At 36.1% G+C, this 12,865-nt stretch overlaps 1 protein-coding gene and 1 non-coding gene across 2 annotated transcripts; one reads left to right on the forward strand and one right to left on the reverse strand.

The window, feature by feature from the left end:
• Positions 1–701: 701 nt before the first annotated feature.
• Positions 702–3,733, reverse strand: LOC108467930 (F-box/kelch-repeat protein OR23). Its single transcript, XM_017768757.2, has 2 exons — positions 2,552–3,733; positions 702–1,160 (listed from the first exon to the last, which is right to left on the reverse strand). The coding sequence occupies exons 1-2, from the start codon at positions 3,517–3,519 to the stop codon at positions 869–871; spliced, it is 1,260 nt and encodes a 419-aa protein (XP_017624246.2). The 5' UTR covers positions 3,520–3,733; the 3' UTR covers positions 702–868.
• Positions 3,734–10,333: 6,600 nt separating this feature from the next.
• LOC128280069 (small nucleolar RNA R71) lies at positions 10,334–10,440 on the forward strand. Its single transcript, XR_008270250.1, has one exon. It is a non-coding gene; the product is annotated as a small nucleolar RNA R71 (small nucleolar RNA).
• The last annotated feature ends 2,425 nt before the right edge of the window (positions 10,441–12,865 follow it).

Here is a 12,865-nt window from a genome sequence, read left to right on the forward strand (position 1 = left end):
ATAATTTTATGAATTTTAAATTATTTGTTAATATGACAAATAATGTCATTTTATAAAGAAGAACACGTAAGTTGTCACACCTTAAAAAATTAATTAAAAATGATTTTATTCTTTTCTAAAAAATAATAGTTAAATGTAAGCCACCTTTCCTTGTATTTACGTTCTTTTTCTAAAACCAAACGTCATGTCATGTAACCATTAACTGTGATCACTTGGGGCAGAATACAAGCATTTCTAAGACAAGTGATAAACAAATGGGATTAATGCAAAAATTTTAAAATCTAATGAATATAAATAATTTTAATTAACATTTAATCAGTAGAAACTCCATAAACGACTGCTGCTCAAAGACGTAAACAACAGTTTGCATTGATTGATTAGCTATATTAAAATGTCAAACTTTTAGTTACCTCTCTAACTTTACCTTGGGGATTTCATTATGTTTATTCTAGCAGATTTTAGACCTCAAATTGAGCTAGAAGAACTATCAAAAACTGAAACTATCTAATTATTATAGCTTTTACAGGATATATACTGGATCCTTCATACAATCTATATGAATAATGATGAAGGATAAAACTTCCATAGTTATGGTTCTAACCTCCAGGTAATATGAGATTGATGTTTGAAATGAAAAAGCAAGAATAGAACACAAGTAACATGACAAAACGTAGATTATAGTAGTTCAATTGCGTAAGCTATTGTTTCTTCTATCCATGCGGCATTTACATATTATATTTCGATAAACCATATATCATACAGACTGCACAATACAAATAAAGAACCAGAAGTATCAACAGACATAATATATGAATGGCCAGATTATTTACGTGTGATTAACTGCAATAAGCAGGGGATTTTCTTACATTTACAGTTGAATTGGGCACATAACTGTAGTACTGAAATCCAATGGTTGCCGGAATGGTGGCTTTGTGACAAGGCACCTCCAGGTCTTCTTCCTAGGATGATATATCTGCATGAACAATGTCCCCGCCCTTTTCTGCTGTCGTGACCGTCGAGTTTCAGTTGAATCAATTCCATTTACAATTGTCATTACATGTAACTCCTCGTTCAGGACAACTAAACCATAAGAACTCTTACAAGGAGCTCTCCTTGGAACACTGCATTCCTTTTGCCAACGATTTGAAGCCATGTCATATCTGCACATAGATAAAGCAAAAATGACTGCCATTTTACCCAAGAAGAACATAAAGGCAAAAAACTTCAAATTCTGTCTTTCCTTCAAAAAAGAACATCCAAAAGGGAAACTAAAATTGCAGAGAATGTTTATATAAAATGCAATTGTTGTTGATGGGAGAGGGAATCATACAGTTCAATACAAGCATCTAAGTAAATAAAACCTATCAAAAAGAGGCAAATGCCATAGGAGATTTATCAGCTTTCTAACAGAAGAGATAAGACAATTATCTGAAACTGGTAATTAGGCTAAAACGAGCTCACATGCGTCTACGTCAAGGAAATGCTGAAATGTAAGCTTATTCTCTCAAGTAACCAAGACCTAGCAAGCGGTTAGGGAGAAATACATTGATAAAATCTGTGAAGAAGACAGGATTCTAGGTATCAAATGCTGACCTGCCAAGTGGGAAAAAGTTTTTTTTTTTCCCTTCCTTTTTAATGATAATATTAATAAATTATGGCAGTAGCATCACAATTATAAAATATAGTTTGTAAGACCATTAGAAGTTTACAGGGTTTTAAAATCTTGATGCATACAGCTTATATTTTTTCCTGACAAAACACACGAAGTTATGAAGTTCTGCTATCAAAATATTGTAAATTCTAGCCAAGTTAAAACTGAACAGAACACTCCAAAAGATTTGGACTAGCCATTATCTGCATCCGTCTATAGATACAAAAATAATCAATATTTGAACTGGCTGTGATTTTCACTGCTGAATAATGCATACGAATTTAAAACATCAAATCTAGCAAGCCAGATGGTCGGTCACATCCTCACTCAAGTTGTTCAGTACATGAATCAATTAAATAGTCGATAGGATCTAGTAACTAATCAAACAAGTACCAGTGATTAAAGTGAAATATTCTAACTTGACAAGTACATTTGAAGGGAAGGATGGTTCTAATCATTACCACCAAAAAGAAAAAAAAAACAAAAAAAAAAACACATAACGAATCAATGTTTTGGGCTATGTTGTTGCAATATATAGTTGGATACCAATGGAAACACAATGTGCAATTTGTTTCAATATTTGAATTTAGTTGATAACGATGCTTTCATTACTGACAGATGTAATGCATCAAACTTTGATATAAGAATACAGCTCCCCGACCACATAGTAGAAACCGAAACAAGATTTTTAGTACTCACAAGTCACAACAATGTTTAATCCTAGCAAAACTATCAACTCATTGATACACTTGGCAACCTTATAATACTATCTCTAATATCCTCAGTTAAAAGCAACTTTGCAAACATGCTAGAATTCCACAATTAATTTTTCCAAGAAAACAATAAATTCGATGTTACCTACATAATTGTTGTTATCTAGGAAAAAGAAGTGTAATTTACCTGAGGATATCATTATCATCAAGCATGAAAATAGCAGGAGGACTACCCCCATCTTCATCCTCCACCATAACGATTTTCCCAAACCTAGGAGTCTCCCCTGCCCCCCACATATCCCCAAGTTCCCTCCATTTCCCACCACCATTTCCCTTCAATTCCATCACCAAAGCATCCTTATAATACTCGTCCACTGGAAAAACTCCCGAGACAGTCCTCGAATCTCCATAGCCTCCCATCACCCAAAACTCCCTTTCTTCCCCACCTTCTCTAACCGCAAACCCCACGCAACCAGCTCGAAACCTAGGCAATCCGTCTAATGCTTCCCACTCATCTCTTTCCACGTCGTACCTCTCCACCGAACATATCCTACTCCCAGCAGCCCTAAACAAGGTGTGGCGGGAGCCACCCCCGGCTACGATGATTTGGTCAGCGCTGGGAATCGCAGCACAGGCGAAGCTCCCGCGTGGGGAAAGCATGGGAGCGAGGCGATCCCAAGAGGAAGTAAGGAAGTTATAACGAAAAGCGGATGAAGAAGGAGAAGGACGGTCTAGAGGGAAAGAGCGGGTGTCGAAGAGGGAACCGCCGAGGACGTAGATGTGGGGGCCGAGAGAGACGGAAGTGAAATTGCAGAGGCCGTACTCGTGGGGATTGCAAGGCAGGGGAGGGAGCGGGCGCCAGGCCAGGTGTTGGGGGTCGAAGAGGAAAGGGGAAGAGATGTGAGGATCCTCGGGGAAGATGCAGAGGAGGTGAGAGAGGGAGCGGCGGCGGTGGTGACGGCGGAGGGAGAGGAGAGTTTTGGACGAGAGGAAGATGTACCAGGGCTTGCAGGTGGGCTTGAGGCGGCAGTGGTGGGAGTATGGGAGGAAGGAAAGGATAAGGGCAGCAACGTCGTTTGGAAGGCCGGGGATTAGGGCTTGGTCTTGATCGATCTGGTGAAGAAGCGTGGATGCTGATGATGGAGGAATTGGCATATTTTATTTTTAATATTCCCCTCTGCGACAATTGAGTTTCAGTTCCAGAAACTAAAATCGATTAATTTCCCAGCAAGCAGCTGCTACAGCTTGTACCTTTGATTTACTTTTACCTTATTAAAAAATTATTTTCCATAGATGCAGGAAAGTAACAGCTCCTATGTGCTACACTTCCTTGACACGTACAAGACGATATCGGACGCAAATATCTAAATTGTAATAAGTTCAAGAAGTAGATAAATAAATTAAAGGATTAAATATAAAAGGGTAAATTGTACCAACAGTCACTTAACTTTAAGGTAGCTGACAAAATAGTCACCTAGGTTTCATTTCAGTCACTTAAGTTTTGAAAAATAACAAAACAAATACTAACGTTATAAAAAGTGATTTAAACGAGCATCGACTAACAGATTTAGTTAGTGTGTTATGAGCGGTGATGTGGCAAGTTAACTAGTTGATGTGGCCAGTTAACTTGCCACGTTGGATGAAAAAAGTTAAAAAAAAAATTAAAAAAACCTTTTAACAGAGGAAGAAGAAGAAGAAGAATAGTTACTGAATCCGCCCTTTTCACATAAATTAAGTACATAAGCTCATTGAACAAAAAAGAACAAGATAGGTTTACGGTTGTTTTACCAACACAATGATACAAATTGCCATAAACAAATGATGTGCCTTTGCCATTTACAAAGAACACAAACAAGACAACATAAATACTATCAATGAAGGGAACAGCAATTTTAGAAACACAAAAGTCGGCCGCCAATCCTCCCAATATTAACTCTTACTACGGTATTCGAACGCAACTTTGGACTACTAAAACTATGGAACTGTCTGCAGTACCAATGGCTTGAAGGAGATGTCTGCGGTTGTTCGAGAACTCATCTAATTCTTCTGCATTCACAAGCACGACCCACCAATGTCTTTGAATCTGTTTCTCCCCCATAGCTAGAGAAGGATTTCTCATCAAGTTAATGGATCATTTGGAGGTTTCTCTGTACAGTAGCGTCTTATACACCAAAAGCAGCAACATTGGTACTATATGCCCAAGAAATTAGATATTAGCTCAGTCAACTGAATTGTAATACAAGAAAGATTCCTAATAAAAGGGGGTTTCTAAGATATTAGCTAATCTTTTATCGGGTGTTCCCATTACCAAAGCCTCGACTCTGCATCAAACTTTTTGCCTGCTTTACATACTTTGTAATAGAGAATGCTCTTCAACAGGCTGAGCAGCCCTGTAACAAATACAACACTCACTATTTGCATAATTCCTTTCATGTCCATTTCCAATTAACTAAGCAATAAAGTAGCACATGAAGTATTTTTGACGAGTAACACAGATTAAGGAAATGCAAATATTTTCTAAAGTGAAAAAAAAAAAAAGCAGTAACTGTAATAAGAAACTCGATTAAGGAAACTTTACCATAATTGTTCAAGAATTTCTTCTGGCAATCATAGGCGTTGAGGCTGCGAAAGTGAGCTTGGTACTGTCTTAATGCCTCCAAACTCCAGCAGCGTCGCTATATACTCTCCTAAAAAAACAAACAGCTCCTCCACCTCTCTTCATCTTCAACCTTTTTCATCTCTATGGCTGCTCCTTTTCATCGTCTCACTTCAGGTAACTATTCTCTTTATGGCTCGTGCCGTCCCTTTCTACAATCGTCTAACCCATTTCCCGAAGCTAGTAATTTTTTTCTTCTTCTTCTTCTTCTTCTCCTCCTCCTCCTCTTCTTTCTTTTTCTTTTTCTCTAGCCTTAAAATGATGCTGGGAGGGCTGTTAAAGTGAGTCACCGGCCAACTGGATGATTTTTTTACAGCAATGACGCCGTCACCTGCCACATCACTTTGCCGTGACGTCTGTGACGGAAAACGGCAAAAAGGACTATTTTGTAACTTTTCGAAAGTTGAGTGATTAAAATGAAACCTAGGTGACTGTTTTGTCAGCCACCCCAAAGTTAGGTGACTGTTGGTGTAATTTACCCAATATAAAATTAGTATTTGAATTTATCTATTTATCTTATATTAATACATATGATTTTTTTTGTCCAAAGTTGATACCTGAATTTTTTTATGTCCACTAATTTAGTACTTTTTTTTTTAACATCGCCAAGTTAGAAACAAGTGACAAAATGAAATTGTGACATATGACATAATGGCATCATGATGATCAAGATGTCACTTCTTTTTTCTTTTTATTATTTCCTTAACCCGTTTTTCCCTTTTCTTTTATTCTTTCCCACTTCCATTTTATTTTTTTCTTTTCTTCTTCTTCTTCTCCACTTTTTTCCTAACCCTAGTTGTCGTCAATATGCACCACAATCACACTTTGACGTTGTCACCGATGTTTGTTTTCCAGTCAACTTTTTCCTCCTGCTCTTTCATTTCCTTTGAGCCGTCACTGATCGAAGAAGCACCAAACGATCCACCTTTCCTTTCTCTCTCCCACTTCTCCTATTCTTTTCTACTTTATTTTTGTTTTTAAAGCCCCTAGTTGTCGCTTCACTACCACTTCTCTCCGATGTCAAACCGACCCACCACCGTTGAATCATCTTGGACTATAGCTTCTCCTCATCACATCTGAATCTCGATATATTGATAGATTACAGTCAGAAGCCAACTCTTCTTCAAATCAACTGAAGTAGAGGGTGCTGCTCGAAGGTGCTGCTCTGTCGGACCTTTTCTTTGACTTTTCTCGGATGAGTCTTTCGCACAAGATGAAGACCGCTCTTTAGAGCTGCATTCATACATTTCTTTCAAGTGAGCCAGTCCAAGTCCAAGGGAGAAGTCATTTTCTTCTTGTTTGATTTTATGTTATTATGGATTGATGGGTTTTGTAATGATTCTTGTTCACTTGTCTATTCATAACTCCCACTCATTTTCTATTTGATGTAATTTACTCTGTTTGATGTTTTGAAGGGGTATGCAGTCAACAAATTTGTAGAAATAACAAAAAAGGTTCTTTACTTATTACCCAAAATTTTTAAAGTATGGCATTGATTGATTAGTTTCCTTTAAATTTACGTTTGAAGGTGTTTAATTTAGAAGTAAATGGGCATGCATTGGTGACAGATGAAAACTTGAAGAGAGGCAGTTCATTACAAGAATATGAAACCTAAAAGAAAAATGATAATGGTTCATATTTCAAGGGAAAGTTTTTAAATGAATTAAACTCCACTGGTTTCTTCGTTTTTACATTTCATTACTTTTTATCTTGAAATTTTTAATACTATATAGTGATAACACATATTTATAAATATAGCAAAAATGAGGATTTTGGTGGTGATTGGATGGTGAGAAAGTGAGGGAAAATTTAAGGGTTTTTGACTGCAAGAAAGATGAAGTAAAAAAAGGCCTAGAAAACGAAAAATAAGAAAAGAAAATAAAAAGGGAAGAGGAGGGAAAATAAAAAATAAAAAAGGAATTATAAAAAGGATGCCATGTGGCGGCACACGATTGGTTAGCGTTGCCACGTTAGGAAAAAATTAACACCGTTAGTCTCAGGCACCAAACTAGAAAAAAAGTTCGAGTGCCAATCTGAGACAAAAAAAAAAAACATAGGTACCAATCTGGGAGAAGTGAACAAGTTCGGGTACCAGTTTTATATTTAACCCTAAATTAAAATATTTAAATTTTGTGAGTAATTATCTAAATTATAGAATTATTTTAAAGTTTTATATAAAATTTTTTTCGGTTAATTAGGTAAAAAGGCCAATTTTGAAAAATAATGAGGAAACTAAGTTGGTTTTTCCTAAATTTAGGGAAATAGGCCGATTTTGGAGAAAGAAATAGAAACTAGCAAGAAGCATTTGTCTTTCTGATTTTTTTTTTGTGTTTTGGGTGTTGGAAATTTGGGGATAAATTTATTTATGTTTGTGGTTTAGGGAGAAATTGTGATAGTTTTAAGGTATGTTTGAGTTACGGTGATGCAATAGCGCTCGAAGACTTACACATTTCATTTCTCATGTGGGGAGTGCACCATCACCTTAGAAGATGTTACATTGCAACTCGAGCTTCCAGTTCACAGTGGTTATACGGTCATGGGTTCAAGTATAACTAGGGCTCCTAGTTGATGGTGGTTATGCAATCACAGATTCAAGTATAACTCGAGCCTCCAGTTGGCGGTGGTTATGCGGTCACAAGTTCAAGTTTCATGCCATCGGAAAAGAATACTTTATAAACCCCAAACATAAGTTTGAGATCATAATCATAGGGAAAAAGGGGGCTCACCAGTATAATCAACTTATTCTTTTTCTCCATCAAAGTAGTATCCTTAACCTCATTGTCCAGAATTTATGTCAGAGGTGGTGACAAGAAGACTTTCAAGAGGGAGTACAATGACGATGGAAACAAGCTAAAATGCAACTCGTGGCGGCAACAATTATAGTTACTAATGAGTTCTCTAATCAAAGTAATCGTTGTTGCCTTGAGTCGTGTTTCAACTTTTCTCCACTGTCACAATCACTCATTCCCTGAAAGTCTTCTTGTAATAGCTTAATTTTCAATGGTATCGAAAAAAGTGGTTTCAAAACTCCATTTTTGTAGACCAGGTCAGTAAATATTAAAAATAAATATTTACGGAGTTGGTATAAAATTTTATTAGACTTTGGTCCTTTATTTTTATCTATTAATTGCTTAATTAAGGTACATGGACTAAATTGTAAAAATCTTATCGCTATAGATTTTTAATTAACAAAAGACCAAAATAGAAATTAAACCATTACAGATGGACTAATTCTGTGAATATCAGCTATGGTCTATCGGATAGCCTTCTTGAATTGTTTCAATACTAGGACGAGTTTCTCTTCTTGCTCAGTAGTTAATTCTGCTGAAACAATCACAGGAAGAGTAGAAGAGTCACCTAAATAAACATATTTTCAATGTAAATGAAGTACCCTGAGTTCTAATTTAGGTGGCTCCTCGATTACCGCTTTTGGTTGGGCATAATCTATATTCTCTAACTCCAAAGATTCAAAGCGGGATTGCAAATTAAATTCCCTTTGATTAGCTTCTAACAAAACTAAGTATCCATCCTCCTCTTCATCATTTAGAGGATTTGATGTCAAAATTTGTTCTAGTGGATCCTCAACATAGTTAAGTTCCTTCTCCACGATTAAATCCTCTAAATCGGACACTGCAAAACAATCATCAATTGTATCAGGAAATCGTATAGACTTAAAAACATTAAATGTTACCTAGTTATATTGAACACGCATAGTAAGCTTGCCCTTCTGCACATCAATAAGGGTCATTTTGGTTGCTAAGAATGGTCTTCCTAGAATGATTGGCACCTCTTTGTCTACTTCAAAGTCTAGAATCACAAAGTCAACATGAAAGATAAATTTGTCTACATGTACCAATATGTCCTCGATTTTTCCTTCTGGATGTGCTAAGGATCGATCTGCTAATTGAAGTGTAACCGTAGTAGGTCTAAGTTCACCTATTCCCAACTTCCTAAATATTGACATGAGCATCAAGTTGATTGCACCCAAGTCACGTAGTGCCTTACCACAATATGTTGCTCCAATATTGCAAGGTATGGTAAAACATCTAGGATCCTTTAATTTTGGGGGTAGTTTGTCTTGAAGATATACACTGCATTCCTTCGTTCGGGCTACCGTCTCAAATTCTCCAAGCCTTCATTTTTTAGACAAGATATCCTTCATGAATTTGACGTAGTTTGGCATTTTTTCAAGTGTTTCAACCAACGGGATGTTGATATGAAGTTGCTTGAGTACGTCTAGGAACTTCTTGAATTGAATTTCCTGCTTCCGCTTCTGAAGTCTTTGAGGGTAGTGGTGGAGGTTTCTTTACTGGAACTGGTTGATTCATCTTCTATGGTAATTCTGCATCTAACGGAGTTGTTAGTTGATCAGAATTAGCTGGTTCAGAAGTTACCTTGTCAAATTTTGCAGATCCTGGTTCTTATGAAACTGGAATTTTAATACTCGGTTGAACGTCCTCTGAGTCTTAAGCATCAGCTGGCTCCTTTTGAATTTCAACGGTGTTAGGATCTAATGTTTTTCTGCTCCTCAATGTCAATGCTTTACAATATTCTTTCCCTGGATTCCTCGGATTCTCTGTATCACTAGGTAAAGCACCTTGTGGCCAATTTCTGAGTTCAGTTGCAAGCTGGCCCATTTAGTTTTCCAGGTTTTTCAATGTAGTTGCTTGGCTTTGGATTAAGGCATTATTCTTGGCCATGTATGCCTTCAACAAATTTTCTAAGCCATTGGATGGTTCAGCTTGGGTTGTTTTCTAAATTTATTGGGGAAAACTAGGTGGCTAGGTCGATCTAGGTTGGGCATAAGTATTACTGTTCCATCCCCTTGGTTACTCTAGGAAAAATTAGAGTGGTTTCGCCATGATGGGTTATAGAAATTGGATTGCAGTCATTGCCTTCCTCAATTTTGATTTTGGTTACCCATTAATATACGAATTCTGGGTTCAATATACATTTTTCAAATAAATTTCCTTCCCCACAATAGACACAAGCTATATTTTCAAATTAATTTGGTGGCTGTGCTGCAAAACTATTAGACCCATTAGTAGTAAAATTTTTAACATTGAGGATATTGATGATACCTGATATGTGAGTAAAGTAAGAGCGTATACTTCATGTATTCTAGCAACTCGTGTTCCTGACGTTGCTCAATTGGTTGGCCATTGATAATTGTTGCTAGCAATCCTCTCAATGATTTCATAAGCCTAATTATAAGACTTAAAAATGAGAGCACCATTAGCAGAAGCGTCCACTACCATCCTCGTGTGGGAATTGAGACCATTATAAAATGTCTCAAGTTGGATGCAATGTGGGATTCCATGATGAGTGCACTTTCGTAATAATTCTTTGTACCTTTCTCATGCCTCATACAAGGACTCATCATCCATTTTTTGGAAGGCAGTGATCTCATTTCTCAACTTAGCATTCTTGCTAGGAGGAAAATACTTCATAAGGAATCTTTCTGCTAACTCTTGCCATGTGGAAATTGAATTTGGTGGTAATGAGTTCAACCAGGCTCGAGCTCTGTCCCTTGGTGAATATGGGAATAGCTTTAATCGTAATGCATTTTCGGGTACTCCAGCTAACTTGAAAGAATCGCTCACCTCCATAAACAGTCTTAAGTGTAGGTGAGGATATTCGGTAGGCATTCCACTGAATTGACCCACTGTCTGAAGCATCTAGAACATGATTGGCTTTAGCTCAAACTGTTATGCTCAATTTCGGGTCTTCTAATACCCGGATTAAGATCATTAAACACTGGCACTGCATACTGTCTTAAAACTTTACCCCTATCATCAACAATAAGGATAGGATTTTGAGCAGGGTTTGCTCCGTTTCCTTGATTCGAATTTTCGAAGTTCATCTTTTCGGTCCTTCTCTGACTTGCTTGTCTTATTCGCCATCGAAAAGTTCGTTCAATCTCAAGGTCTACGGGAGTAAATTAACAATTCAGTCAATACTCATAAACACCTGAAATAATCACAGAAAAATTAAATAAGTTAAAATTTGAATAGAAAAATAAACCAAAATGCAAAACTAACAAATTCACAAATAATGACTTTTTAAAACAGTCTCTAGCAACGGCGCCAAAAACTTGGAACGACGGAAATGTGCAAGTGTACACAATCGCAACAAGTAATAAAGTGACAAGTAAATGTCGAGTTATCGTACCTACAGGGACTATGAAAAAAATTATTTATCAATGCTATTTAAAACACTTTGGTGAAAAAAAAATATTTTGTTTGAAGAGGGTGATTATGAACTAAGATTTTAAACTAAATAAATAAATCTCAAATGCATAATTTCAAAATACGAGTTTAATCAAGATGACATAATTGTGTTAGATTAATTACATTTCTTAACTTAGAATTATTAAACTCATGTTTATATGGTTACGAATAAATTCACGGCAACTCAGTAATTTGCTAACTTATGAACATACTCACCTACCAAAATCCATTCATCTATTGACTATATCCCTATGTCAATTCAACTGATTAAACAAATCTTAATAGGCAAATATGTTATTGCACATACATACTTATTAAATAGAAATAATCTCTTGTACATATCCCTATGTTAATTCAAATGATTAATTAAATCTAATAAGCACATAAAAGACTATATGAGGTAACAAGGTATCCCTACCTCGAAACAGTTTAATCACAATAATCTTGCAAGTTATGCAAGGCAATTCCGTTGCTAATTTAACCTTCAGCTACCTTAAATGATTAAACATGCATTGATTAAGTACTAATAACTAATTTATTAGCTACCTCACAATTGTAATGTAAGAGTAACTTAGTCATGATTTTACTTAACCAAGCATCTTACCGAAGCCTATAACAATATAAACACAATTTCAACAATTTTAGCAACGAAACGCAATCAACCTAATAATAATTATATTCAAGCTAAATTGATTAAATTAATCATTCCAACAACATAAATATTTATAGATATGTTCATCATAATAACAACAAAAATTAAAGAGATAGGGAGCAAGAATCAAATCCGTTGTTTTTTCGTGGCTTGACTCGTTTGCTCCTTTCTTCCTTCTCTGTTGTCCTTGTCAACCAAGGCTACTATGAACACTTAATTGCTGCTCCAAATGGCTGATGAATGCCCCTTTTCCAAGAAGAGAAATCGCAAGAGAGCAAGAGAATTTTGAATGGAAAAGAAGAGAGAAAGTGGAGAGAAGAGAAAAATGTAAATGCTTGGGATGTGTTTCAAATGATCAGCTTAAGGGGATTTTTATAGCTAAAGAGGGCTGCTAAAAATAGCAAAAATTGGCAGCCAAAGAGCCTTCCCTTGGCCGACCACACATGTGGCAAGTTTGATGATTTCAAACTTGCTAAATTAAGCTTGGGGCAAATCTAGAAAGCCACCATTTGTGGAGGGGTTTGAATGCTATTTGAACAAGTCTTTAAGGGCCTTTTTGCAAGCTAAATATTCAGCCAATAAGCTGATTTGGGTTAGCACATGGGGCAGTTTTGGGCTGTCCATTACTTGGTCGGTTCGGTTCACTCGGTTCAGCTTAACTGGACTACTTTTCATAATTTATTAATACTAATTTATTAACCCAAATTAAATTGGATATAAATTAAAATTAATTATATTATGAATTAATACACATAATTTTGGATAGGGGTGAGCAAAACTCGATTCGACTCGAAAAAATCGAAATTTTTTTTTTGAATTTCGAGTTAAACGAATAGATTTATTCGAGTTAATCGAGTTATTCGAGTCAACTCGAATTTTTTTTGAATTTCGAGTTCGAATCGAGTTGAGTTTTCGAATTTGAATATCTCGAATAATTCGAATATTAAACTATAATATTTTACA

The sequence above is a fragment of the Gossypium arboreum genome, chromosome 8 (genome assembly GCF_025698485.1).
Source record: "Gossypium arboreum isolate Shixiya-1 chromosome 8, ASM2569848v2, whole genome shotgun sequence".
In the NCBI taxonomy this organism is placed as follows: Eukaryota; Viridiplantae; Streptophyta; class Magnoliopsida; order Malvales; family Malvaceae; genus Gossypium; species Gossypium arboreum.